We start from the raw sequence: 23,403 nt of genomic DNA on the forward strand, positions 1-23,403 counted from the left end.
ACTATACCAGACTCTTTCATGTTAAATAAGATGTTACATCGGAGAGATTTATAAACCTAAATATAGTTGTGGGTTGGAACTTGGAGGAAAAAATACCTGAAATTTCAAATATCAGAGAAGGAAAAACTTAAAGTTTATTTTTCGGTTTGACAATGTGAAAGAATATTTTTTTTATAAAACTAAATCAGACTTTGGATTTTTAATTTTAAGAGTTATTAATTTGTTTATAAAATAAGATGTAAAATATAGTTTTAACTATAAGCAAATAGAATTTAAAATTTTTGTGTAAACTAAAAAAAAATATAGCACATACTAAGTTTACCCAAAAAAAAATATAATACTAAATTATTTAAAAAGACTAAAAGAACGAGGTTAGGCATATGTACATGCTAGCCTTATAATGCCTTCGCCACTGTTTATACCCATGGACGTATTCAATTATAATTTTGAGAGAGTTTCGGGAAATTAATAATTTCAAGTATTAAATTGGATTTTAAAAGACTTTATATAAAAAATTTAGGTGTATTTAATTGAGAATTCTAAAGATTTTTGTGTATTTATATTGTTGTTTAGCAAAATATTGTGAATTCACAATTAAATATTTTAAAAAGGGTAATGCTAAGAAGACAAAATTTGTAGACAAAATTTTGGAAACAAAATGACATGGAAATTGTTGATTGGTTTATTACTTAAGCGTTGATAAACGTGTTCATTCCTATTAATGACATATTATTTAGTTTGTAAATTTTGTCTACAAATTTAATTTTGCCCTTTTAAAAATTCAGTTTCCTTTTATATTTTGAGTTTCCTTGGTCCATAAGTTTCATTATTTCTTAAGTCGTAAGCTCTTCCATATATAATGAGACTTCAACAGCAGTTTGATACTTTGATTAATCCTTGATCGGAGAGATGCGAATTTGGGAGGGAGTATGGTGGTGTTTGGGTGCACTTGCTCTTTTCCTTGGCGGATGGAGATTCAGCAGGTAAGTAATTAACCTAAGATTTTATATTAAGCAGAGATTAAACTTAATTAGTAACGATTAATTATCTATTTTCAAATTATTATAGAAGTCAAATTTCTTTGAGGTATCACTTAATAGTATTCTTTACAAACGAATATTATGGACGGTGAGTTGAATACCAATTTATTTCTCCACGTCTTAGCGTAAATATATTGTTGTAACAAACTGATGTTTTGTGATTTTACAGTGATGCCGAAGTTCTTGAGTCGGTCCCTCGGATTAATCAAATGAGTGAATTGGGTATGTGCCTTTTTTTCGAAAGACATGAATCGGGTTACTTACACATACACTCCCTGAGATTTTTCGAGTTTTCACAAAACTTCCTAAGATTTGGAAAGTAACACAAACTCTCCTTGATTTTCTAATCAACCGGTGAATATAATATTTGAGTACTAAATGGGTAGTTTACACTGGAGTACATGCGTATATTTTTTTTTTATAAAAGCGATATTGAGGGAGCGAGAACTTAAAACGCGCAACCTCGGATGCAAGGGTGAATGCTTTAGCCGCTCGAGCTATGAGCCCGTTGCATATTGGACAACATGTTTTAAAGTAAGAGGATAGATGATAGCAGCAGTAGGAGAAATAACATAATGATGTGAAACAGATACGCATTTTTGTATGGAACATTGCTAGGAAAGAGATTTATTTGCTATCGATGCTGTTAGTTCGTCGGCCTTGATTTGTTTTGTTTCATTTGTCAGCCAAACTGTTGGAGTTTAGGCGGATACCTCTGGTGGTTGGAGTTTCTGGGACCGTTTGCTGTGAAAATCCAATCCACTGTGAGTTTGGTGATTTACGAGGCGTAGTTGTTATGCAAACGGTACAGAAATGATAACTTCAAACGTCGTACATGAATTTTGAGTGCTTTCTTTACTGGTGATTTTTGATATCGACACCTTCTTTAGGCATCACAAAGGTTTCTGAAACGCGACGAGAAAGGTGATTGGCAGACGGGTTATACTTTGCTACTTTCAGAATGTAGAGAAGTGCCCTGGTATTTGGTGAGTATCTGCTCGCTCTCACCTCTCTCTCTCTCTCTCTCACATGTTCATTGTTGTGCTTGATGGTGATGGTGGTTCCTTGATTTTGTATACCAGGATGATGGAACTGGCCGGGTGAATGTGGTCGGAGCTACAGGTGCCTCAGGCTTTACATTACCAGCTTCAAGTGGTCAATTTGAACAGTCCAGGAGATGCCACGAATGTGAGATGAACAGACTCGAATGTGAGACAAAGAGAAGCGTCGAATGTGAGAGAATAGATGACCGTGAAGGCATCAAGGTTTGTATTGTTTAGTAATATACGTATTTATATATGGTAAAACTTCATCGGGTTTTTATCACAAATTGTCCTCAATGTTTTGGCAACTCGTCAGTTTGGTTCTTCATGCATTCACTTGCTGATCAGTTTAGAATGTTGAAATATATTTTGTCATCTTCAACTTCTGAGTCTGGCCACAACAAACAGCACTCAATGATGGATTCGTCCCCGTTGATTGAAACACAAACAGAGAGGGAGGAAAACATGGTGGTGCTGCTGCATTCTCAAGTTGAATTGAGGACCTAGAAGTCTATGAGAACTTGCCAGGGAGCGAGTGGTTTCCGTTGCAGATTGCGGGACTGAGTTTAGAATCTGGGAGTTGGATTTTCCGTTTGGGATTGAGAGACATGGTTTGAATATGGGGATTCAAGGAATATATGGAGTGGGGGAATGGGCGGCCAGTGTTGTGATGTAAGAAGGGAAGCAATGGAGTGCGCGGCGCACAAGTGGGGGTAGATGTGGTGGCTGTGGGGTTCTCGGAGGTGGCAGCTTCTTGGATGAGCGAGTCAATAGATGAAGGACCAAACCGATGAGTTACCAAAACATAAAGGACTATTTGTGATCAAAACCCAAATCGGTTCAACTAACATTTTTGCTATTTTGTCTTAGTTACTGGGAGTCCAGAGAACTGAGCGTGTACTTCCAATTGGTATTTCTCTGAGTGTTGTTGGTGAGGTATGTTTGAAATGCTATGAACTTGTGATGTTAGGCTACTTAATATATACACTAATCCTTAGGTTTCAAATTCATGTTCAGGCCGTCAAAGACGACGTTGGTACCATTCGCATTCAAAAACCCCACGAAGGGCCATTTTATGTCTCCACCAAATCCATCGACGAGCTCATTGCGAGCCATAAGAACTGGGCAAGGTTTGTTTTTGCAATGTACACTACTCATCGGCGTCCTTTTGCGCCTTCTCTAAACTACAATTAATATAAACATCTTTACCAGGTTTTTGAAATGTGCATCTTTTGGTGTGGCTGTGATCGGTCTTACTTTGATTGCCGCTGAACTTGATAAGTACATCAGGGAAAGACTGCGCCGCTCCGAATGGCTGAGAAGCAGGAGAAGGTAAGTTTTGCCCAAGTTGCGTTCATTCGGAAACTTACTGCAAGTAAAAGTCACTGGTTGTCATTACTGCTTCTGTGGATAGAACCGCATTTTATTTAACCCCAGATATTATTATTTTTTTTTTTTCCCCCCTCATAATTTGATCTGTCTGTTGAGGCTGATCGAAATTGAACTTCCCGTCTGTGCAGGGCTGTTGCTGCAGATGATATAAGATATCGGGAAAATAATATAGGTATAAAGTGGAGTGCGCTGTGACAATGCTTTTTTCTCATGTAACACGTGCTCGAAAATGTACTAGAAGTCTAAAATTCTTCAACCTTTCTTTCCTTCTCCCAGCTTCGTACGAAAGGGCGGCTGCTGCTGTAGCTGATATAAGATCTCGGATAAATAATATAGGTATAATGTGGAGTGTGCCGGAGATAATGCTTTTTTCTCATGTAACATGTGCTCGAAAATGCACTAAAAGTCTAAAACGCTCCAACTTTTTTTTCCTTCTCCCAGCTTCATACGAAAGGGTGGCTGCTGCTGTAGCCGATATAAGATCTCGGCAACATAATGCAGGTAGGTATATCGCGGAGTATCCACATTACAATACTACTTGTCATATGATTCATAAAATATATCGCTTAAAATATATCGCTTGGAAATGTACCAAAACGCTTTAACATTTTTTTCTCCCAGGTTCATCGGACACAAGGGCCGTTGCTGCAGTTTATTTAAGATCTCAAAGAGATAATGCAGGTAGATATATAGCGGAGTGTCCTCATTACAACGCTATTTATCGGATAATATATGCTCGGAAATGTGCTGAAAGGCTTTAACTTTCTTTTTTCTTCTCCCGGGTTCAGGCGAAGGGGCTGCTGCTGCTGCACCAGACGGGGCCAATTCGTGTGTGATATGCCTTGAGCAGCAGTACAATGTTGTTTTCATCCCGTAAGAACTGGCTTTCGATATTTGATTCCATGGATCGTCTAGTGTTCCTTTATAAACTTAGCACACTTTTAACTCATTTATTGTATCAGGTGTGGTCATATGTGCTGTTGTACAACTTGCTGCTCGCAGCTGACCGAATGTCCCCTCTGCCGGCAACCATTTTCTCAGGCGGTGAGGACATTCCGCCCGTAAGAGAACGCTTAATGCGATAGGTGGTCTGGTAGATCGATGAAGAGATCTCGATGATATGATAATATTTTCTTCAGGAATCTGTTAAGACTTCAAGTGTTCTTATAGCTTAAACTGGAAGTCTCAGTTTTGTTATGCGTAATAAATATGCACCGTGTTATAAGGATGGGATAGCCTGACCAGCCTCACCTCATTTCTAAACAGAACTGTTCTCTAGACTAGACTTCAAGATTCAAGAAAATGGTGGTCATCAACCGTTTGATCGTAATTTAATATGTACTCACTAACTTTTTCTGTTGTACGTTTTCATAACTTTTTCTGTTGTACTTTCTTATGTTGAATTAAGATCGAACGGTGGGTGACCACCATTTTCTTTGACCCTGAGATCTAGGAGAACATGTCTCCATTACTAAAACCCACTTTCACATTGAATGAGACCATGTGCATTGAATTGGTACTTATGCAAGATCGAATAGAACTCACGACTTAATATTATAGTCTAGTAATGTTCCTCGTTACTCGTTAGTGAAAGGTCTTTAACTTTTTTTTTTTTTTTTTTTTTTTTGAACAAATATGAAAGGTTTTAAATTTGATTCTCACATAAACGTATTCGGACCAAATTTATTAACTCAATTCCCATCTTTTTTAGTATAAATAATATTGTTGTATTAAAAAAAAGACGAATATTTTAAACCTCCGGATCAAAACTAACATAATTTTGTGACTAATATGCATTTGATTTTCACATGTCCTGAAAGTGACGATGGCCGAGTTGGCTGACCATCAGACGATGGCCGAATCAAATTCTGATTCCAAAGCACTCGACGGTTGACGGTACCCGGAGCTCCCCTGAGCTCTGGCTAATGACCAGTCAGCTGATAGTAGTAGTTTAACAGCGATTGTCAATAGTTGATGCAGAATGTGAATTCATAGGAGGGTAACATTGTGGTCTCTCCAATCCCCTCGGTACTGTTATCTTCTCGTTTCGGCTCATCCTCAAATTAACGTCCTTCGACGCTAACAAGCCAGAAAACTAACAGCGAAACCATACAGATCATTTCGGGTTTTCCTTCGAGGAAAGCAAAATGGATTTGCAAGGAGCGAAATTGTAAATGCAAAAGAACATAAATTACTTGAACAAACTAAACCCAAAGGTGCATGAAAAAGGACTCGATTTACTGTTCATTCTAACACCAGACAATCTCATCAACAAAACCTAAAACAAACGCATAAAACGCGGATTATGTAAATAATTATGACATGTCATGTTTCCAAGTGAAGAGTTCTTTGTTTCACCACGCCTTATTCTACTAATGTGCACACAGAAAGTGATTCAAATGATCCAGCACCAGAAAATCTTTATTCTCAGAGTACTTACGGAACAACTCCTGCACCAACCGTTCTACCTCCCTCCCTCAGGCAAATCTTTGTCCTGACAAATGAACATAGGGAATGTTTAGCCCTCAAAACTTTTCACAATTCAGACTCGACAACTAGTCGTATTAAATATTAACAAATAAGCAAAGCTAATTCTTAGGTTTCTGTGGCAGAGATGATGTGAACAAACCTTGTTCAAGAGGAACCGGTTGTATCAGCTCACAATTTGCGAACAAAGCTGCGAACCCCATATAACGTATGATAGGCCAGGGCTAAAGCTGAAATCTCGACGGTGATGGGGATGAGCTTTGATGAATAAAAGAGGAGTTGGTAGTATTTTTCAAAGGTGAAGCAAATCAAACCCATTTTCAGATAAAGAAGATAAAAAAGAAGAACTACAGTAGCTAGGACAACCCCTGAGATTCTATTCGTAATTGAAAACGTCGAATTCAGCTGTGGCGTATAAACAGGAAGATGAGGAGATAACGGGCGAAGGTTCATGATATTAGGATTAACGGTCCCTTGTTCAACATGGCCGGTGGCAACAGTTGCAAAACCCTTCAGGACATTAAAAAAAAAAAATTAGTAAACTGACCGCTACTGCAACACAAAATAAAAGAGTGAAAACCCAGTGAAAATAAGGAGAGCAACAGAGCAAGGCAAAAAAGAACTGTGCAACATGAAAATATGGACAATTCAAATAAAGCACGTCATTGTTCTAGGAAAGCTTCTTAATATAGTTTCATGATCAAAACAATAGTATCAGTATAAGACCGCAACGATGATATTAAAATGGAACTGTACTTAGATATTATGAACAAAATTGCAGGCCAAAGTTAAGACACTTCTCGTAACGAAATAACAAATGTCAATACCCTAAAGGATTAGGATTAATTCGTTAAGGAATCTCTAAATGAGTGCCTAAATGCATTCCCAACTTACTTGAATTGAGATCAAAACATTATATTATGATCGAAAAGTTTCCATTAAGGAACCAACATATCATGACCGAAAAGTTTCCATTAAGGAATCAAACAGCATATTATGACCGAAAAGTTTCCATTTTCCCCCAACTCTCCCATATGAACTGGGTCCGTCCCATTTCGCGTGTCGGAGATGGGACTAAGTTGGGGAAGCAGTTATCTTTAGCAACATCCGCTGTGTTTTATGAAGCAAATGCAGAGATACAAATACAGCCCACAAAATCTCATATAAAAATACAATCAATACATCGAAATGGCGGACCTTTGTAATTGCGGCAGTCAGCGTCGTTTTTCCATGATCAAATCCAACATTCACTTGAGGTTTTCTGTACAGGCATACACAATTCGATTACAATTCACAACCCAAAAAACTCACATCGATAGATATTCAACTTCAATGACGCAAAATCTAATTCAGATAAAAAAAATTAAACAGGCCAATTAAATCCAATATATATAAAAAAAAATAAAAATAAAACTCAATCGGTGCAAATCTCTCAATTAATTCCCAACAAAAAGTCCTAATTTCTTACGAAAAATGAAAATTTAAAACTTTAAGCAACACAGAGCCAACGAGTGAATACTAACATGCCGGTGAAGGTGGCCATGGATCGCCACCAAGGACTAGGGCTAAAAGATCGGTCATTTCCGACAGCAGAGTCGGCGATTGGAGAACCGGCGGCGGCGATCAATCCTCGGCCGAACAAGTAGGATTGCGGCGAGTAGGAGAGGATGCGCTTGGAGCTAGGGTTTCTGAGAGCGGCCGCAGCCATTGAAACGAAGGAAGAAACAGAGAGAGATGTTTTGATAGGATTCAGATCCGCCAGAAGGAGAGAGAGAATTAGACTGAGTTAGAGAGAGAAGACAATACTTTCATTCATACAGTCATACTCAACTTATGACCCGTTGAAGGGTAAATACGTCATATTCAGAAATACGAAATTGGATATGCATACTATATATGGGCCTAAGAGCACCCCTCCTAATGGACTCCAAAAAACTAGTGCTTAAAATATCGACACATGTGAAAGTATCGATATGAAAATTTATGAAAATATTGATGTTGATTTTGATATCGGTTGTTTTCAACATAAATTAAGAAAATTTGTAATGGGTTCGTATATCAAATCATCAGATTTAATCGAAATTAGAGAAAAATTTCTCATAAAAATTTTAAAAGTTCGAAATATGCCATGGGTTCTGACAAAATTTTTGTGGTGAATCGGTAAATAAGTCGATATCCAATAATTTTTCTATATCTTGCCGACAATAGTTGAAGTTTTCATTCACTCCTTTTTCATATCATTCTTGATTTTTCGAATAATTTGATAAATATATCGACAATTTTATAAATATTTTAAGCATTGCCAAAACCCACAAAATGCTCTCCACTGCAAGCACAACCAGCCGAGTTACGGTGAAAGGAAGCAAAATTTGACTACTCAATCGAGTAAGAATTATCTAACCTTGTGCCTGAGGGCATGTGTTGTGAGCTAATGTCACTTATTTTATAATTTTTTTTCTTTAGGCTCGTTTTAATTAAACAAGCTCACTTCTAATTAAAAGAGCAATGTTAGAGAGATTGAACTTGATGATTGTGTTATTACTTATGTGTTGATAAACACGTTCATGGTTGAATTTAGGACCTCGGATTTGGATAAATAAACTTTCACATTGACATATATTCCACTCTTGTCCCTCCGCTTCCCTCCCCCTAATCCCCCTTCCCAGTTTCCTTCATTTTCAACTTTCCCGGGAAACAAACAGAAAATTCCAGAACCCTTCCTTTGTGAGTTCCTATTTCCCGACAATATCACCTCCCCCCGCTCTCTCTTTGTAAAATCCCTAATCCCCCTTCGCAATTTCCTTCCTTTTCAACTTTCCCGGAAAACAAACAGAAAATTTCCAGAACCCTTTATTTGCGACTTCCTATTTCCCTAGAATCTCACTCCTCCTTTCCCCCTCTTTCTCTCCCAAAATCCCTAATTCCCATTCCAATTCCATATCTTTCCATCAAATTCGCCGTAAAAGATCAATCTTTCGCGTATGATTTCTTTCTGGGTCCGGTTTTTGAGCCCTGATGCTTCCGGTAATGCGTAACAAGGCGGAGAGCAATAGCGCAAGGGTTTGGAATTAGTTTATCGATCGTTGCGGTGGTTAAAAATGCTACCTTGGGGTGGATTGAGTTGTTGTCTGAGTGGAGCTGCTCTTTACCTTCTTGGCAGGAGCAGTGGCAGGTCAGTTTATTCTCTCTGTTTTTCGATATCGAATTAGCTTTACTGATGATCAAATTAAACATTTCTAAGTTGTCAATTACTTTTTTTTTGTTGGTATGTTGAATTTTGGTGTTTTGTGATTACACAGGGATGCAGAGATTCTTAAATCCGCCACTCGGATTAATCAGTTAAAGGAATTGGGTATGCGCCTTTTTTCGAAACTGAAAGATTAGTTTTTGCTTCAATTGTTTTCTTTTGGTGCCTTGCTTGAATCAAATACATTTTCATGTGGAACATCTGTTGGGAGAATATTTATAGATTTATTTATTTTTCTGGCGATGCCGTTAGTCTCTTTGGGTCTGCTCCCTGAATTAGAGTTGCTGTCTACTTTCTCTTTTCAGCAAAATTGTTGGATTCCGAATTTAGATTGCCAGTGGTGGTTGCAGTTTCGGGGAGAGTTAGCTCTGAAACCCCCATCAACTGTGAGTTCACTGGTTTACGAGGCGTAGTTGTGGAGGAAACGGTACACAAATCATAACTCTAAAGAACATATTTGGATGCTTTCGTTGGTTGTGTTTTCATGTGATTGGTAAACAACGATATTGTTTATCTTCTTCAGGCAGAACAACATTTTTTGAAACACAATGATGCTGGCTCATGGATACAGGATTCTGCTTTGATGCTTTCAATGAGTAAAGAAGTTCCCTGGTACTTGGTGAGAATTCTCTCTCTCTACATTTCCCTTCTTGTGCTTATTGAGTAAATATTATTTTTGGTTCACTTGGAGCTGAAATTTGACTAACTGGATATGATGGTGGTTCCTGGAATTTTTTTTTTTTTTTTTTTTTTTTTTTTAATCAGGATGATGGAACTGGTCGTGTGTTTGTGGTGGGAGCACGAGCTGCCACAGGATTTGTATTGCCGGTTGCAAGTGAGGTATTTGAAGAGTCAGGACGATCCCTCGTACGTGGGACATTAGATTATCTCCAAGGCCTCAAGGTTTGCTTAGTTTAGTAATTGTTGTGTACTTGTATCTGGCAAACTTCAATGGTTCAACTAGTAAGATGGCTGTTTTGTCTCAGATGCTTGGAGTCAAACGAATTGAAAGGGTACTTCCAACCGGTACTTCTATGAGTGTTGTTGGTGAGGTATGCTGTAGTTTAATAACTGTATCTTTTTTAGTACAAATACTCAAATAGACATAAACCTAAACTGTAGGAAGCAACATTCTGATAATTACAAATTTTAAAATTACTTTTACGCAAATGTTTTTTGTTTAGTATTGTACCAAAATGTACTTAATTTGGATGATCCTTGTGCCAAAAATGATCACTGTCCCATAGAAGAACTTGCACTCTTGTAAAACGGCTCGAAGCTTTAGTTTCATAATTAGCATTTTATTTCACGATGTTTTTTGGTGGAACGTTTGTGCATTGAAATGTTATGTTGTACACACTCATTTGATACTTTCTCTTATTGCTTGGTTTATATCAGGCTGTCAAAGATGACATTGGTACCATTCGGATTCAACGACCTCAGAAAGGGCCATTTTATGTCTCTCCCAAGACCATTGATCAGCTTATTGCAAACCTTGGAAAATGGGCAAGGTTGTTTATAACTTAATACAAATGCGTAAATGTATATTAACATTCTGTGTGCTGTCTATGTCCATGGCTGGTGTTTTTGCACTCATGCACTGCTCATTTGCTTTAATGGTGTGCTTTCTCTGTAGTCTAATTAATATAAATGTCTTTTTCAGGTGGTACAAATATGCATCTGTGGGTTTGACCGTGTTTGGTGTTTATTTGGTTGCTAAGCATTCTATCCAATACATCATTGAGAGGAAGCGCCTTTGGGAATTGCAGAAAAGGTACGTAGCCCAAGTTTGTTCATTTGGAACTTGCAAGTGAAAGTCGCTGCTTCTATGAGTAAGTATGTAAAGGAAAAACAGCATGTTTTGATGGTGGCCTCATATCCTCATATATATATATATATATATATATATATATATATATAATATTTCTGTTGTTTCTTCCGTCTATCTGAAACAAATGGATAATGAAATTCGACTCCATGCAGGGTTGTTGCTGCAGCTGCTAAAAGATCTGGGGAAGATAGTGAAGGTATACTGCTGGGAGACCCCATTATGATGTTATTTGCAATATATGCTCAAAAATGTACTTAGAGGTTTTACCTTTTTCTCCCAGGTTCAAACGAAAAAGATGATAGTGCATCAGATGGAAACAAGAGAGACCGTATGATGCCCAATATATGTGTGATATGCCTTGAACAGGATTATAATGCGGTTTTTGTCCCGTAAGAACTGCCCTTTCATTATATGATACAATGGCCAGTCTAATTTATTACCTTACGAATTTAACACATCACTGATTCTTTTATTTATTTTATCAGATGTGGTCATATGTGCTGTTGTACAACTTGCTCCTTGCACCTGACCACCTGTCCTCTCTGCCGGCGACGAATTGATCAGGCTGTAAAGACTTTCCGCCATTAAGGCTGTGCTTCAAGTGTTTTGAGCGGCAGTAGTAGATGAAGAAATCTTGATGCCTTGAGCAGAAGGTTATCTAGAGAAGCACTTCCAAACATGCCCGCGATTAAACGATGACTGTTTTGTGTGGTGCAACCCTGCCAATGCTCCCATGAACTTTACTCGAGTAAATTTGCAGTTTTACATAGTTTTCTTTCCGGAAATCTTGTGGCATGGTGCTCTCTTGTAAACCATAACTGATTTAAGCGGGTAGACATTCTTGTAAATTGTTGTGATGTAACAATTTTCATAGTCGGACTTTATGATGGGAGCAATCCCCCTTTGGAGAGTTTCCACGTATGGTCAGTGTTTAAAATATCTATATAGGTAGAAATATCAATATGCAAATTTATGTAAATATTGATGCATATATCGATATTGGTTGCTTTGATGGAAATTATGTAAAGTTGCAACGGATGGGTATATCAACTTATTTAGTTTTAGTTGAAATTAGCAAAAAGTTTCTTAAAAAAAAAAAAATCAAAAGTTTGAAGTCCATAATGAATTTCATCAAAAGTTTTTTAGGGAATTAGTAAATATCGTTGGTATTCTTTGATTTTTCTGTATTTAGTTGACAAGGGTGAAGTTTGCACTTCTCCTCCCTACATATCGATTATTGATTTTTTAGATATTTCGACGTAAGTATTGATAATTTTGTGGATATTTTAAACATTGCATATAACTGGGGTCATCTTCAATTGACCCGGCCAAAGGGCTATAGGCCAAAAAATAGCCGGTTTTGACACAAAAACCATATCCAACCAAGAGTTAGGCCAAAGGGCTCGTGGGTCCCACCATGCCAAAAATTGTAGAATTGACCAGCGAGTTGGCCAAGAGCAGCCAGCCCTATAGCCCAGCCCAAGCACATGTTACTTGACGTCATGCACGTCAGGTTACTGTTGGATTTGACTTTTTTTTAAAGACGAAATTTAAAAATAAAAATAAAAATCTAATTTTTTTTCCTATAAATACCCAAGCCATTTCTTACCCACTTCTCACATCATTTTCACTATTCCAAATTATCTTACCTTATTTTATTTCAATTCTTCACCAATTTTTCACATCATTTTCATTATATAAAGATAAAAAATCAGGAGGCTTATTAATTTAGAAACAAGTGGCACTCAAAATATGTCCGAAAACCTTATTTTAATATGGTAGTTTAATTCAATTAACCATATTAATTTAATTAAGATAATAAATTATTGAGGGGCTAAAAAATAGCCCCATTCGGTTGGAGATGGATTTTTTGTCAAACTGGCTATGTTTTGACCTTTGATACTTTGGCCCCCTCGAATAGGGATAGTATAAAATATAAACTGACACTGTACATTAAAAAAATAAAATTTTAAGGGTCTATCCTCTTGTTTGTACATCTCTCGTAACGCAATTAGTAAAGAGATGTACGAAAAAAAAAGATATGGATCTTATCCATAATTAATAGGATGCTGAAATTTTTAATTGGATGATCCAATTACTATTTGAATAAAGATAATTCGATTATAAATAGATTCGAATATAGATAAGGTGTATTCAATTTGATAATAATCTAATTCGGTTTAATATTATACCTGTATATATTAAATGAATTACCAATGATATTTCAGTCATTTTTAGGTTTTAAATTAGCATTGATAATGAACCAATTTTTTTTTTTTTGGACAAACTATAGTATCCACACTAAAAGATGGGGGAGTAGGTTAAGCGGCTTGCCATAATAATGTGGTTCAACTTTGTCTTTGGCAAGAATCAAATCTAAGACTTTTCACTTATAAGCGAAGCGGAATATAACTAGACCATAGTACTAAGCGGCAATAATAGTTGGATTTGAATCCTATGCTTATCAGATATTGATTAAGACTGGTCTTATCAGCAGGAGTTAAATTCTCTCCTCTCTTTTTCCTTCCCTTTCTCTCTCAGTTTGCTCTTCTTCTCTCCCTACAAATAAGGTAAAACAAGATGATGATGTGGTTTAATATTAAGCATTTAAATAAAAGAAGAAGAAGAGGAGAGAATCCAGATCTTTATCGGAATCCGATTCATTTACAAATTTAGTTGGCTGCTAGTCCTTGTTGGCATCACCTAACCACCAATCAGAGCATAAACATAAAACCTTCCTACAGGTCAGATGATGCTAAGCATGTCGACCCTATGGGAAAAGGATAAGAAAAAGGAATTAATTTTCCTTTCCTTAGTATCACTTGATTCTTACATCTAGATGGAACACAAACGGAACGAATATAACCCTATCTTTTCATTCCATATATACATCACCACATAACAAAAGTAAAGTGAAGAGAGAGATTTCACATCAACAACAACAAAGTCATATATTACCATGTGGGATCATCTGTGTTCTTATCTTAGAACGTCACTATCATCAGTTTTATGTCAAGTTTTTCGTTTCTAAGTACTCCATGCCATTTTTAAAGTCTCTTTTTAAATCTTCCTAGGTCTTCCTCTATCTCTTTTGCCTTGAGTCTCTATCTTATAATCGAATTTTCTAACTAGAGCATCTAGTAGGTCTTTGATTCACATTAACAAAAGGATAATGCTAGGGAGACCAAATTTCTAAATCAACACTTAAGTAATAATTCAATCATTCACAACCACATCACTTGGTTTACAAAATTTGATTTAATATTTTGATCTACCTAACATTATCCTTAACAAAACAATAAAATTTACAAATCCTTAATAAATTTGTTTCTTCTAGAATTATTCGTACATTTGTGTTCCAAAAAATGGTGTTCAACCGTCATCTGGTTGGTCACCACTCACGTTTCACAAAAAGTACGATTATACCAAGCTTTTTGAGTGTGTGATTAGTGGGATCACAACCATACGAGATTTCTGTAATTACAAAGGGTTAGTTTCTTTATTGGTCATATTTCTACACTCAAATCGAATCCAATCCTACATCGCGTGCACTGAACACATAATTTAGACAGAATCCATAAATACCAACATTGTCGTCTACCATATCATCACATGTGGATCTGTGCATGCGGTGTGACGAAACTCAGAGTCCTATTAAAAATTTCTCCGGAATCTCAAACACGGTTGTCAAAAAGTAGTTGTGGCCCTTGTGGGAACCATATTAAAATTTATCCGTTAATAGCTTGCCATGCTTTATGCATACGCTTTATTAGTGGTACTTTTTAGATTCTAATTTCCATGGAAAATAGAGTACCTAAAGTGATTTGAGAATATGATCCCAAAATTGACACAGTACTTTTCTCTTTAGATCAAAAACGACACAAGCAGTAGGGTAAAAGCTCGTTTGTTTCTGATTTTCGGTGTGAATACGAACCGTACGTAAAAAACGACTTGCTAGACAAATCAATGCATATAAATACCACCTTCTCTGTTGTCTAGAAAATCACTCCCATTTTTCCAGAACTTGACCACATATTTATACTTGATGGAAAAGAATGGCAATAATCCTGCTGCAGCAGCATCAGATTCAGAGGGAGTGTGCCAGAAAATCTTCAGCGCCATCACAGTTTCTCCTGCATTTCGAACAGTTCGCCGAGCCACGCATTTTCCACAAGAACCTACAGCTGCCTCCGCTGCTAGAAGCACGTATCCTCCACAACCACAACCCAAGAAGTCAGCTGAATCAGCACCGGTAGTGGTTCGGATTCCAATCACGTCCCAAAAAATAGTAGGGAAGGGCTGTGATGATCAAGCAAATTCCAAGGTTGCTGCGAAGATTGAACCCGAAAAACCTCCAACTCATCATGGTCTAGTGCACAAATACAAGGAAGAGTTGGCCAAGGCTACTCATTCAAAAGTTGAGGAGGACAAACATGAAGCACAAGCTCAAGCTAGGAATATTGAAGGAAAGAAACAAGGAGGATTGGATATTAATGACAAATTTTCGGAGTATATCAATCGGGCGAAGATCAAGATCAGATCAATGTCATCGAAGAAGATAGCGGAATCAGATGAGGTTGATTATGATGGAAAGAAAAGAGAGACTGGAAACGAACATTTTTCTGATTATATTCAACGTGTGAAGAACAAGTTCAGATCTACGCCGTCAAAACTTGGTGGTCGAAAGGATGCTTCCTTTAAGCGAGAGTAGGAGATTAATCTGTTTAACTTTTGGTTTGATGGGATTTGCTGATTGAAAATAATAAGGCTGGTGTTGGTGAATGCTAGCTGGGAGGGAAGTTCATATATGATATTTCTAATTAATGTGTGTGCATGAAGGATTTCACTACGCTCAGGAAGTGCATGCGCTTACATGCATGCACGACTGATGTTAGCAGCCTCTTTTAATGTAATGTATAATAAGTTTACTCTATTTGATTATTGTTTTCTCTCTATTCTAGTCTTTAAATCTGGTTATATATGTAATGCTTCAGTTAGTTTTGTTTACCATTGAATTAAGATTGCAGGTTACTAGTTGATTTTACTTAATTTGCACATGTAAATTGACTTGCAAATACTAATTATGGTTGGCACCAAGTTATATTATCGTTTGTTTTTTAAAAGTTGGGGACCGTTAAAGAGCATTTAAAACTACACTTACTGTTATTGAGAATTGAAATTTAAGATTTCTCACTCACAAGTGAAAAAAAATCACTAAACTATAATGTCAGTGGCTGAAATGAAACCAAAGATGAGAAAGATTTTTTAGTGTGCCTGGAATATAGAATAGTACACCATGTGTTATTGTACAAGTCTAGGAAAGATTTTTTTTTTTTTCAAGTATTTCTTCACTTATATAATGACATATGGTGCATGTGTCTGTATTCTAGACACAATAAAAGTCTCTCCAAAGACGGGCTATTAGAAGATATCTTAAGCAACGTCGACCTATGGGAAAAGAAAGTTATTTTCCTTTCTTTATACCCTAGCTTTTCATTCATATTATTCCGCAAAAAACACTTAAAATGTGAACAAAATGTTCGTTCACATTAACAAAACTAAAAAATTTGAGTTGTTCTTCACAGTAAACTACTTGAACTAATTGAAGTACTGGTATTAATTAAGTTTCCACCGTGATCTCGGCTCACAAGCAAGCAAAAGTATGATTCTTTCAAGCTTTTTCAGAGATTCCTTTAATCACCAAAAGATTTAGCTTGTTCGTGGATCATATTTCCACATAAATACATATAGACACATATGCCCATCTCGGATGTTTCATTTACTTTCTCAAAATCTCAAGTTAATTTCGAGACATCAACTCATCACACTAATTTTTGGTTTCATAATGATGCGACAATGTTTCATTTGTTTTTTATTTGGGCGGGGAAATGACAAATTGTTAGTTATCACAATTGGTCGCATTATCCCACACATTTCTCAATTCCTAATTACATGATAAGAGAGATAATAATGGGCGATAATACTCCTTGTAACATGGAATGGAAGATCTTCTATCCTAGGAGAGATTTTTGTGTGGAAAAGCATGAGCCGCGTCACATGTCTACTGAAGACACATAAAATGAGGACCCCTTGCATCCGAGTCCCACACGGGTCCATTTTGGTAAACTTGAATGCAGAGGTCCTCCTTATGTGTGTCTTCGAGAGATCTTTGACGTGACACGAGCTTCCCCTGCGCAAGAATTTTTCCTATGTTAGACGTTATAAGAAACTGAAGTTGGTGACCAAAATTTGATGTAATAAGTTGGTGTTTCTAGTATTGTAGTATTGCTGTACATATATGCATGCATGCATGCATTCTCGCTTGCTTTCTTATAGTGGTACTTTTTAGATTCTAATTTCTGCAGAAAATGAGAAAATTTTCATTGTGACGGGAACATAGGCGATACATCACGTAGTTTAATATAAGTGATGAGAAATTATATTTTTTAAGTTATTAACTTTTTAACACACATATCACACTATTTGTATAATGACACATGATGTACTACCATGTGTGTCGGTCAGATTGAAAAATCTCTAGTAAAAAATAAAGTTGCCTAAAGTGATTGAGAATATGATCCTAGATCATGAGATTTTTCAGTGTGACCAGTACACGGGATGATACATCATATGTCACTATACAAATGGTGGGATATGTGTGCTAAAAAGTTAATAACTTAAAAAATAAAATTTCCCACCACTCTAATTAAAATACATAATGTATCACTTGTATTCCCGTCACAATTAAAAATTTCTCCCAGAGCATAATGTCACCAAAAATCGACAAATCAAGTACTTTACGTGAAAGACGAACTATCTTGGATTCTTAACCCAACCACCTTCTCCGCACTCTAGAAAATCACACTAATTTTTCAAAACTCGATCACCTATTTATATTTACTTGATGGGAAATAATGGCAGTAATCCTCCTGCACCAGCATCAGTTCAAAGGAGCGTCTGAGAAAGTCTTCAGCGCCATCACAGTTAGTCCTGCATTTCGAACATTTCGCCCAATCACACATAATTCACAAGGTGGTCACTGGCATACCACGTTGTATATGAAATATATTCACTAGTATGTTGTATCCTTTGGGTTTAACTTTCATGTGTAGTATGACGATGACGAGGAGGAGGACAAGTGCGTATTTGAAATATATGAAGTTAATGATACATTGCGGGAGTGGGTTACTAGAGACGATTTGCAGTGATTTACATCCAAGCAATTCAAGCGATTTCTATTCACCAAAGAGTTATCGCAAAACAATGATCATCTTCATGATATACAACATTTCCCTTATTCATGACATGGTTTCAAAAAAGGATAATATAATTATTTTAGAATGTCAATATCAGTTCATTTTTTTTCTTATTTAAAGCGGTCGGTTTATCCTTTTTTTTTTTTTCCTTGTAATTTGTAGCCAATAAGTGTAATCTTGAGTTAAAAATCGTCCAATTTCTACAACGTTATCCAACTATTGCCATTTGGATTGTTGATTCCCCAAACCCTGTCCTGCAAGTCATGGAACATGTTGCCAACAATGTTGTGTTTACTTTGCACCCAAGCTACAAAAACGTCAAAAAAGCAAGTAGCTTTTCTCTCCTCCAGTTTTTCTAGTGCTGTGGCTAGGGTCGATGGTAGTTTCATGTTGCCAACAATATTGTGGAGATCGTTGTTCGGTTTTCCGGTGACGGCTGTTGCAGGCACAGGAGGAGCTGGAGATTTGTGTTTCTATGTCTTGTTTTTTGTGTGGGTTGGGCTCCAAAGCTGGCTTTGGACCTTGTCCTCTATGTTTTGTTGGCCGCCTTCTTTTGTGTTGATCTTGTATTTTGGCCTTTGTTTGTACTTTAGTCAGTTGGTAATGAAATTTACTTTTATAAAAAAAACACTACAAAAATGTCAATTAATTAGGAAAACTAATGAAAAAGATTTGAAAACTTTGAGTTTTAACGAAAATGACAAAATAAAGAGTAAAGTGAATAGTATTAGGATTGACTTTTTAATATTAAAATGTGATTTTTTAAAATAAACAGTACCGAGAACTTTTCGTTAAAATTTACAAAAAATTGATGGTATGATGTCTGTTATGGAATTTCTTTCCTTTTTTCCAAAATTTTTGAGAATTTTAATGAAAAAGGAAAGAAATTCCATAGCAGACATCATACCATCAATTTGTTACTGTTTTGTACTTCTTTAGGGCAAAATGGACATTATGTATTTTCGTTATTTTCATATTGGCCCCAGGACGTTTCCGAAAATCAAATTTGCCAATCGGGGTCCAAACATAACAATCAATATTTAAGTTAATTTCTCTCAAGTGTCGAAACGTTTGCATTCTCGTGCTATCTTCAGTTGAGCTCTTCTCCCGCCGACTCCTTTGCCATTATTTCCCACCTTCTCGAGCAGATCCGCCGAGAACCGCCGACGTCTCAAATTTCCCAGGTGGGTAAGTTCTCTCTCTCGTTAAAGCTTTAATCTTTGAAACTGATGCTATCAAACCTGCAACAATGGCGACCAATCCATAATTGTCCGCCGTTTTTACCCGATATCGATCCCCACCGTCAATTTTCATCAGATTCCCAAAGAACGCACAGCAACCCTTGTAGTCCTCTCTCTCTCTCTCTCTCTCTTTCTCTGTCTCTCTCTCTAAACTGCTTGTGAGCATACGATTACATATGGGTTTTGTTTGATTTTATTTATATTTGTAAAGTCTTAGACTTTGAGATAACTAACTTTAAATTATATTTGCAATTAGATTTTGTGTTGTGATATTATGATTCTCATGTATCTGTTCTGCATTTGTTTCATGGCCTTTAGCTTGTTACTAAATAGTCCTAATTGAACTACTTGTGAATTTTTAGACTCTGCTTTCTAATCTCAATTGAACAACTTGCGGGTAGAGTTTATGTTGTGATATTCTTACGAATAGACGTTCCCCCGACCTTCACAAAGCGGGGGAGCCTTGTTGGCTTGGGGTCGCTTATGTGCCTGTTCTGCATTTTTTTTCCGGCCTTTGGCAATTCCGTGGTACTAATGCCATATCCTGAATATAATGTGTTTTGAGACCGATGAATCCTTCGCGTCACACCATTGCGGTGACTGATAATTTTGAAATGTGTAGTTCTTTTTGCTTCTTTCTTTCCCCTATAATGCCATCACCAGCTTAACCTTTACAGCTAAAAAGAGGAATTAGTATAGTAAATGTTTTACGTTGCAGCCGATGTTTGCTACACCGTCTTGTTTTCTCCCTTAGACTTTTTGAATTTCAAACTGAGTTTTGTTACTAATCCAGTATATGTGCATCTCATCTCGTGTTCCTGTGAACATGTGTGTAAGTGTTTATCTGCATGATGTTTACTTGGTAGGCCTCGCCGCCATGGTAACTACATGTTTTTAAGTTTTAGCATTTTAGGCTTTTCTTAGCTAACTGAATCTGATCATGAGCACGGGATTGTGTTGTCCTAAATACTATGTTCATCAGTCCTCATGAAATATTTTCAGCACAAGTGTGCTTCGCAGTAAATAGCATACACTTGAAGTTCCTAGAGTTTTCTTGTTGTGTAAGGAAAATTTCATATTTGTGCATTCTTCGGTAAAACAGAATAATCATGTACGCCAGGCCCTAATCAATTCATACTTCACCTGTTCCTGCCAGGATTGAGGCCTCAACCATTGCCTACCATCAACGACAGATGACTAAAGTAAGTTTTATTATCCTCCTAATTCTCAGCACGTAAAGCTTGAACTGCAAATGTGCCTTTGTCAATTTAATTTTCTCTAATTTAACAGCTCAGGATTTGAAAGCCTCATTGAAGTTTCAGTTGTGAGAAAAATTTCGTGTTTGGTTTTTGCATCGAACCTTGAAGTCTATTTGGAGAAGCTCAATCTGATTTTGTCTGTGAGCAAATGGGGCTTCTCAGCATTATTCGAAAAATTAAAAGGAAGGAAAAAGAAATACGTATACTCATGGTCGGGCTTGACAATTCTGGTAAGACTACCATTGTGCTGAGAATTAATGGAGAGGACACCAGCGTTGTCAGTCCCACACTCGGCTTCAACATCAAGACCATCATTTACCAAAAGTATACCCTCAACATATGGGATGTCGGTGGCCAGAAAACAATAAGATCGTACTGGAGAAACTATTTTGAGCAAACTGATGGTCTGGTATGGGTAGTTGACAGTTCAGATCTTAGAAGGTTAGAAGACTGCAAAGCGGAACTCGACAATCTTTTGAAGGAGGAGAGGCTTTCTGGATCATCCTTGTTGATACTAGCAAACAAGCAGGACATAAAAGGTGCCCTTACTCCGGAAGAAATTGCCAAGGTTTTGAACTTGGAGGCCATGGATAAAACTCGGCATTGGCAAATTGTCGGCTGCAGTGCATTCACCGGTGAGGGACTGCTTGAAGGATTCGATTGGTTGGTCCAAGACATTGCCTCTCGGATCTATGTTCTTGATTAGTGCCAAATTTAAGTCACTGGAAGGTAATGGAGGTCACAATCCATGGATTGGCGGAATATGTTTTTTCGATTTGGTTTAGCAACAGAAGAACCTGAACGGAATCTTGAAGTGCTTCAGAAAAGAAGGTGCTCGGAAAGCAACAGCAGGACCGTTCTGTAATGAATGACGCGAAAACAAGCTATGTTTACATTTATATTATGTTGACAAGAACTTCCATATGTAGTTATGAACCGGAATGACGTCTTGGCCTGTTTGGGATTGTTTCTAACTAAGAGTGTTTACGAGTACAAGTGTTTCCTATGGAATTAGTCAATGAGACGATGTTGTGTAGTAGTTCAAACAAGTGGTTAGTGTCGTTTAACTTATTAACTGGTTAGCACTAGAGTGAGAGTGTTTCTTGTAAAATTAGTGAATGAAACGATGTGTATTTTAAGTCAATGAAACGATGTTGTGTAGTAGTTCAGCTGAGTGATTAGTGTCGTATTAACTTATTAACTGGTTAGCATTTGAGCGAGAGTGTTTGTATAAAGTTAGTCAATATTTTAGTAAATGAGACGACGATTTGTAGTAGTTCAAACGAGTGGTTAGCGTCGTATTAACTTATTAACTGGTTAGCGCTAGAGCAAGAGTGTTTCTTATAAAATTAGGCAATTAGATTGTGTGTATTTTAGTCAATAAGACGATGTTGTGTAGTAGTTTAAACGAGGGGTTAATGTCGTATTAAGTTATTAATTGGTTAGCGCTTGAGCGAGAGTGTTTCCTTTAAAATTAGTCTATGAGACGATGTGTATTCTAGAAACGATGTTGTTTAGTAATTTAAATGAGTGATTAATGTCATGTTAACTTATTAACTAGTTAGCTGTATAGCGATTATTATATCGTAACTTATATATGTTTGGCAGTATGGAGATGAATGATATGTTAATATGACCAAACCAACCGACCGACCGACCGACTGGACGTTCCAACACAAAAAGGTCATTTGGGCAGGCTCTTATGGGCTTTTAACAATGATTTACGAGAACATGATCAGATTTTTCTATTTGGCCCACTCTGTTTGTTGCTTCATAAATCATAATAAAGTAGTGGACCCCATCTTGTTGTATAGTGCACGAAGAAGCTTCCAGGAAAAGGATCCGTGATGTGATCGTTTATCGTACATCGTACGATCATAAATCATTTTAAAATTTAAATTTAAAATTAAATATAAATAGTACCTAACGAAAACTGATTGCACGATGTATGATGAACAATTACGATCATGGGATTCCTAGGTTCTCCAGGAAAAGGATCGAAGGATCCGACAAGGATCCTTTTCCAAGCTTCCATAGTCTTCTCTAAAGAAAAGGAGATTTTTCAATATGCTGAAAACACGAAATGGTACACTGCGTATTAAATATACAAGTGGTAAGATAATGAGGGGTAGGGTCCAGTGGGGATGGTCAAATTTTATGTACTAATGTTTACTACGGAGCTGCCATTGTCGGTTCACTCTAGTAAAATTTACGAGAAGTGGTTTCTACACTCTTTATATTTTTATTATAATTTTATATATTTTTGATATTTGTATTGAACAAATTAAAGAAAATAAAAAGACATCACATCATATTGCATGCAGTTGATGAGTTTATCTTTTAGGACATCATATTATGAATAAACATGTATTATGTAAGTGATAAATTACTCTAATGATTAAGACCTCTTAAACTTACTGCATCTAAAGTTCAAACGTCATTTCTCATAACTTAGTCACGTAATGGTATTACCGTCAAAACAGGCGATGAAAATAGGTCTTCGAATTTGTCAATTGTCATGCTTTGAATCCCTTTCGTGACGGCATAGACCAGACATTCTTCTTAGTTCCATTGCATTTGTTTAATCTTGGATGGCATCTTCACCTA

The 23,403-nt window shown here is 36.8% G+C and overlaps 5 protein-coding genes across 8 annotated transcripts; 4 read left to right on the forward strand and 1 right to left on the reverse strand.

Moving 5' to 3' along the window:
* Positions 1–858: 858 nt before the first annotated feature.
* On the forward strand, positions 859–4,909 carry LOC137741292 (E3 ubiquitin-protein ligase SP1). Its single transcript, XM_088679890.1, has 14 exons — positions 859–983; positions 1,210–1,262; positions 1,727–1,845; positions 1,931–2,026; positions 2,123–2,305; positions 2,954–3,019; positions 3,101–3,213; positions 3,296–3,415; positions 3,604–3,647; positions 3,752–3,811; positions 3,917–3,976; positions 4,097–4,156; positions 4,264–4,348; positions 4,438–4,909. The coding sequence occupies exons 1-14, from the start codon at positions 910–912 to the stop codon at positions 4,538–4,540; spliced, it is 1,236 nt and encodes a 411-aa protein (XP_088536016.1). The 5' UTR covers positions 859–909; the 3' UTR covers positions 4,541–4,909.
* A 734-nt stretch (positions 4,910–5,643) lies between these two features.
* Positions 5,644–7,827, reverse strand: LOC137741293 (succinate dehydrogenase subunit 3-1, mitochondrial-like). The gene is made up of 4 exons (XM_068481015.2): positions 7,486–7,827; positions 7,160–7,223; positions 6,105–6,472; positions 5,644–5,969 (listed from the first exon to the last, which is right to left on the reverse strand). Exons 1-3 carry the CDS (start codon positions 7,668–7,670, stop codon positions 6,134–6,136), a joined length of 588 nt encoding a protein of 195 aa, XP_068337116.2. The 5' UTR covers positions 7,671–7,827; the 3' UTR covers positions 5,644–5,969; positions 6,105–6,133.
* A 17-nt stretch (positions 7,828–7,844) lies between these two features.
* Positions 7,845–12,058, forward strand: LOC137741291 (E3 ubiquitin-protein ligase SP1). Its single transcript, XM_088679891.1, has 11 exons — positions 7,845–9,134; positions 9,262–9,314; positions 9,515–9,636; positions 9,733–9,828; positions 9,975–10,112; positions 10,196–10,261; positions 10,608–10,720; positions 10,873–10,983; positions 11,193–11,236; positions 11,321–11,429; positions 11,526–12,058. Exons 1-11 carry the CDS (start codon positions 9,061–9,063, stop codon positions 11,626–11,628), a joined length of 1,029 nt encoding a protein of 342 aa, XP_088536017.1. The 5' UTR covers positions 7,845–9,060; the 3' UTR covers positions 11,629–12,058.
* A 2,951-nt stretch (positions 12,059–15,009) lies between these two features.
* On the forward strand, positions 15,010–15,892 carry LOC137741419 (uncharacterized). Its single transcript, XM_068481137.2, has one exon. It carries the CDS (start codon positions 15,086–15,088, stop codon positions 15,749–15,751), a length of 666 nt encoding a protein of 221 aa, XP_068337238.2. The 5' UTR covers positions 15,010–15,085; the 3' UTR covers positions 15,752–15,892.
* Positions 15,893–19,361: 3,469 nt separating this feature from the next.
* LOC137743541 (ADP-ribosylation factor-like protein 2) lies at positions 19,362–21,792 on the forward strand. Of its 4 annotated transcripts, none has more exons than XM_088680605.1 (3): positions 19,362–19,480; positions 20,640–20,739; positions 20,828–21,792. In XM_088680605.1, exon 3 carries the CDS (start codon positions 20,945–20,947, stop codon positions 21,500–21,502), a length of 558 nt encoding a protein of 185 aa, XP_088536731.1. In that variant the 5' UTR covers positions 19,362–19,480; positions 20,640–20,739; positions 20,828–20,944; the 3' UTR covers positions 21,503–21,792. The 4 variants fall into 4 exon arrangements, with proteins under 4 accessions (XP_088536731.1, XP_068339556.1, XP_068339557.1 ...); XM_068483455.2 differs by having other exon boundaries at positions 19,363–19,480; positions 20,694–20,739; XM_068483456.2 differs by having other exon boundaries at positions 19,367–19,484; positions 20,694–20,739.
* Positions 21,793–23,403: the final 1,611 nt, after the last annotated feature.

This window comes from Pyrus communis, chromosome 11, assembly GCF_041283825.1.
Source record: "Pyrus communis isolate YQ-2024b chromosome 11, ASM4128382v1, whole genome shotgun sequence".
Classification (NCBI taxonomy): Eukaryota; Viridiplantae; Streptophyta; class Magnoliopsida; order Rosales; family Rosaceae; genus Pyrus; species Pyrus communis.

Coding starts and splice junctions, on each gene's coding strand:
- LOC137741293 (XM_068481015.2), bottom strand. CDS start 7,670: ATGGCTGCGGCCGCTCTCAGAAACCCTAGCTCCAAGCGCATCCTCTCC. Junction 7,224..7,485: donor ATGGCCACCTTCACCGGCAT/GTTAGTATTCAC, acceptor ATGCCTGTACAG/AAAACCTCAAGTGAATGTTG. Junction 6,473..7,159: donor TGACTGCCGCAATTACAAAG/GTCCGCCATTTC, acceptor AATGTCCTGAAG/GGTTTTGCAACTGTTGCCAC.
- LOC137743541 (XM_088680605.1), top strand. CDS start 20,945: ATGGGGCTTCTCAGCATTATTCGAAAAATTAAAAGGAAGGAAAAAGAA.
- LOC137741292 (XM_088679890.1), top strand. CDS start 910: ATGCGAATTTGGGAGGGAGTATGGTGGTGTTTGGGTGCACTTGCTCTT. Junction 2,306..2,953: donor ATGACCGTGAAGGCATCAAG/GTTTGTATTGTT, acceptor ATTTTGTCTTAG/TTACTGGGAGTCCAGAGAAC. Junction 3,416..3,603: donor TGGCTGAGAAGCAGGAGAAG/GTAAGTTTTGCC, acceptor CCGTCTGTGCAG/GGCTGTTGCTGCAGATGATA.
- LOC137741291 (XM_088679891.1), top strand. CDS start 9,061: ATGCTACCTTGGGGTGGATTGAGTTGTTGTCTGAGTGGAGCTGCTCTT. Junction 9,315..9,514: donor TAATCAGTTAAAGGAATTGG/GTATGCGCCTTT, acceptor TTCTCTTTTCAG/CAAAATTGTTGGATTCCGAA. Junction 11,430..11,525: donor TATAATGCGGTTTTTGTCCC/GTAAGAACTGCC, acceptor TTATTTTATCAG/ATGTGGTCATATGTGCTGTT.
- LOC137741419 (XM_068481137.2), top strand. CDS start 15,086: ATGGAAAAGAATGGCAATAATCCTGCTGCAGCAGCATCAGATTCAGAG.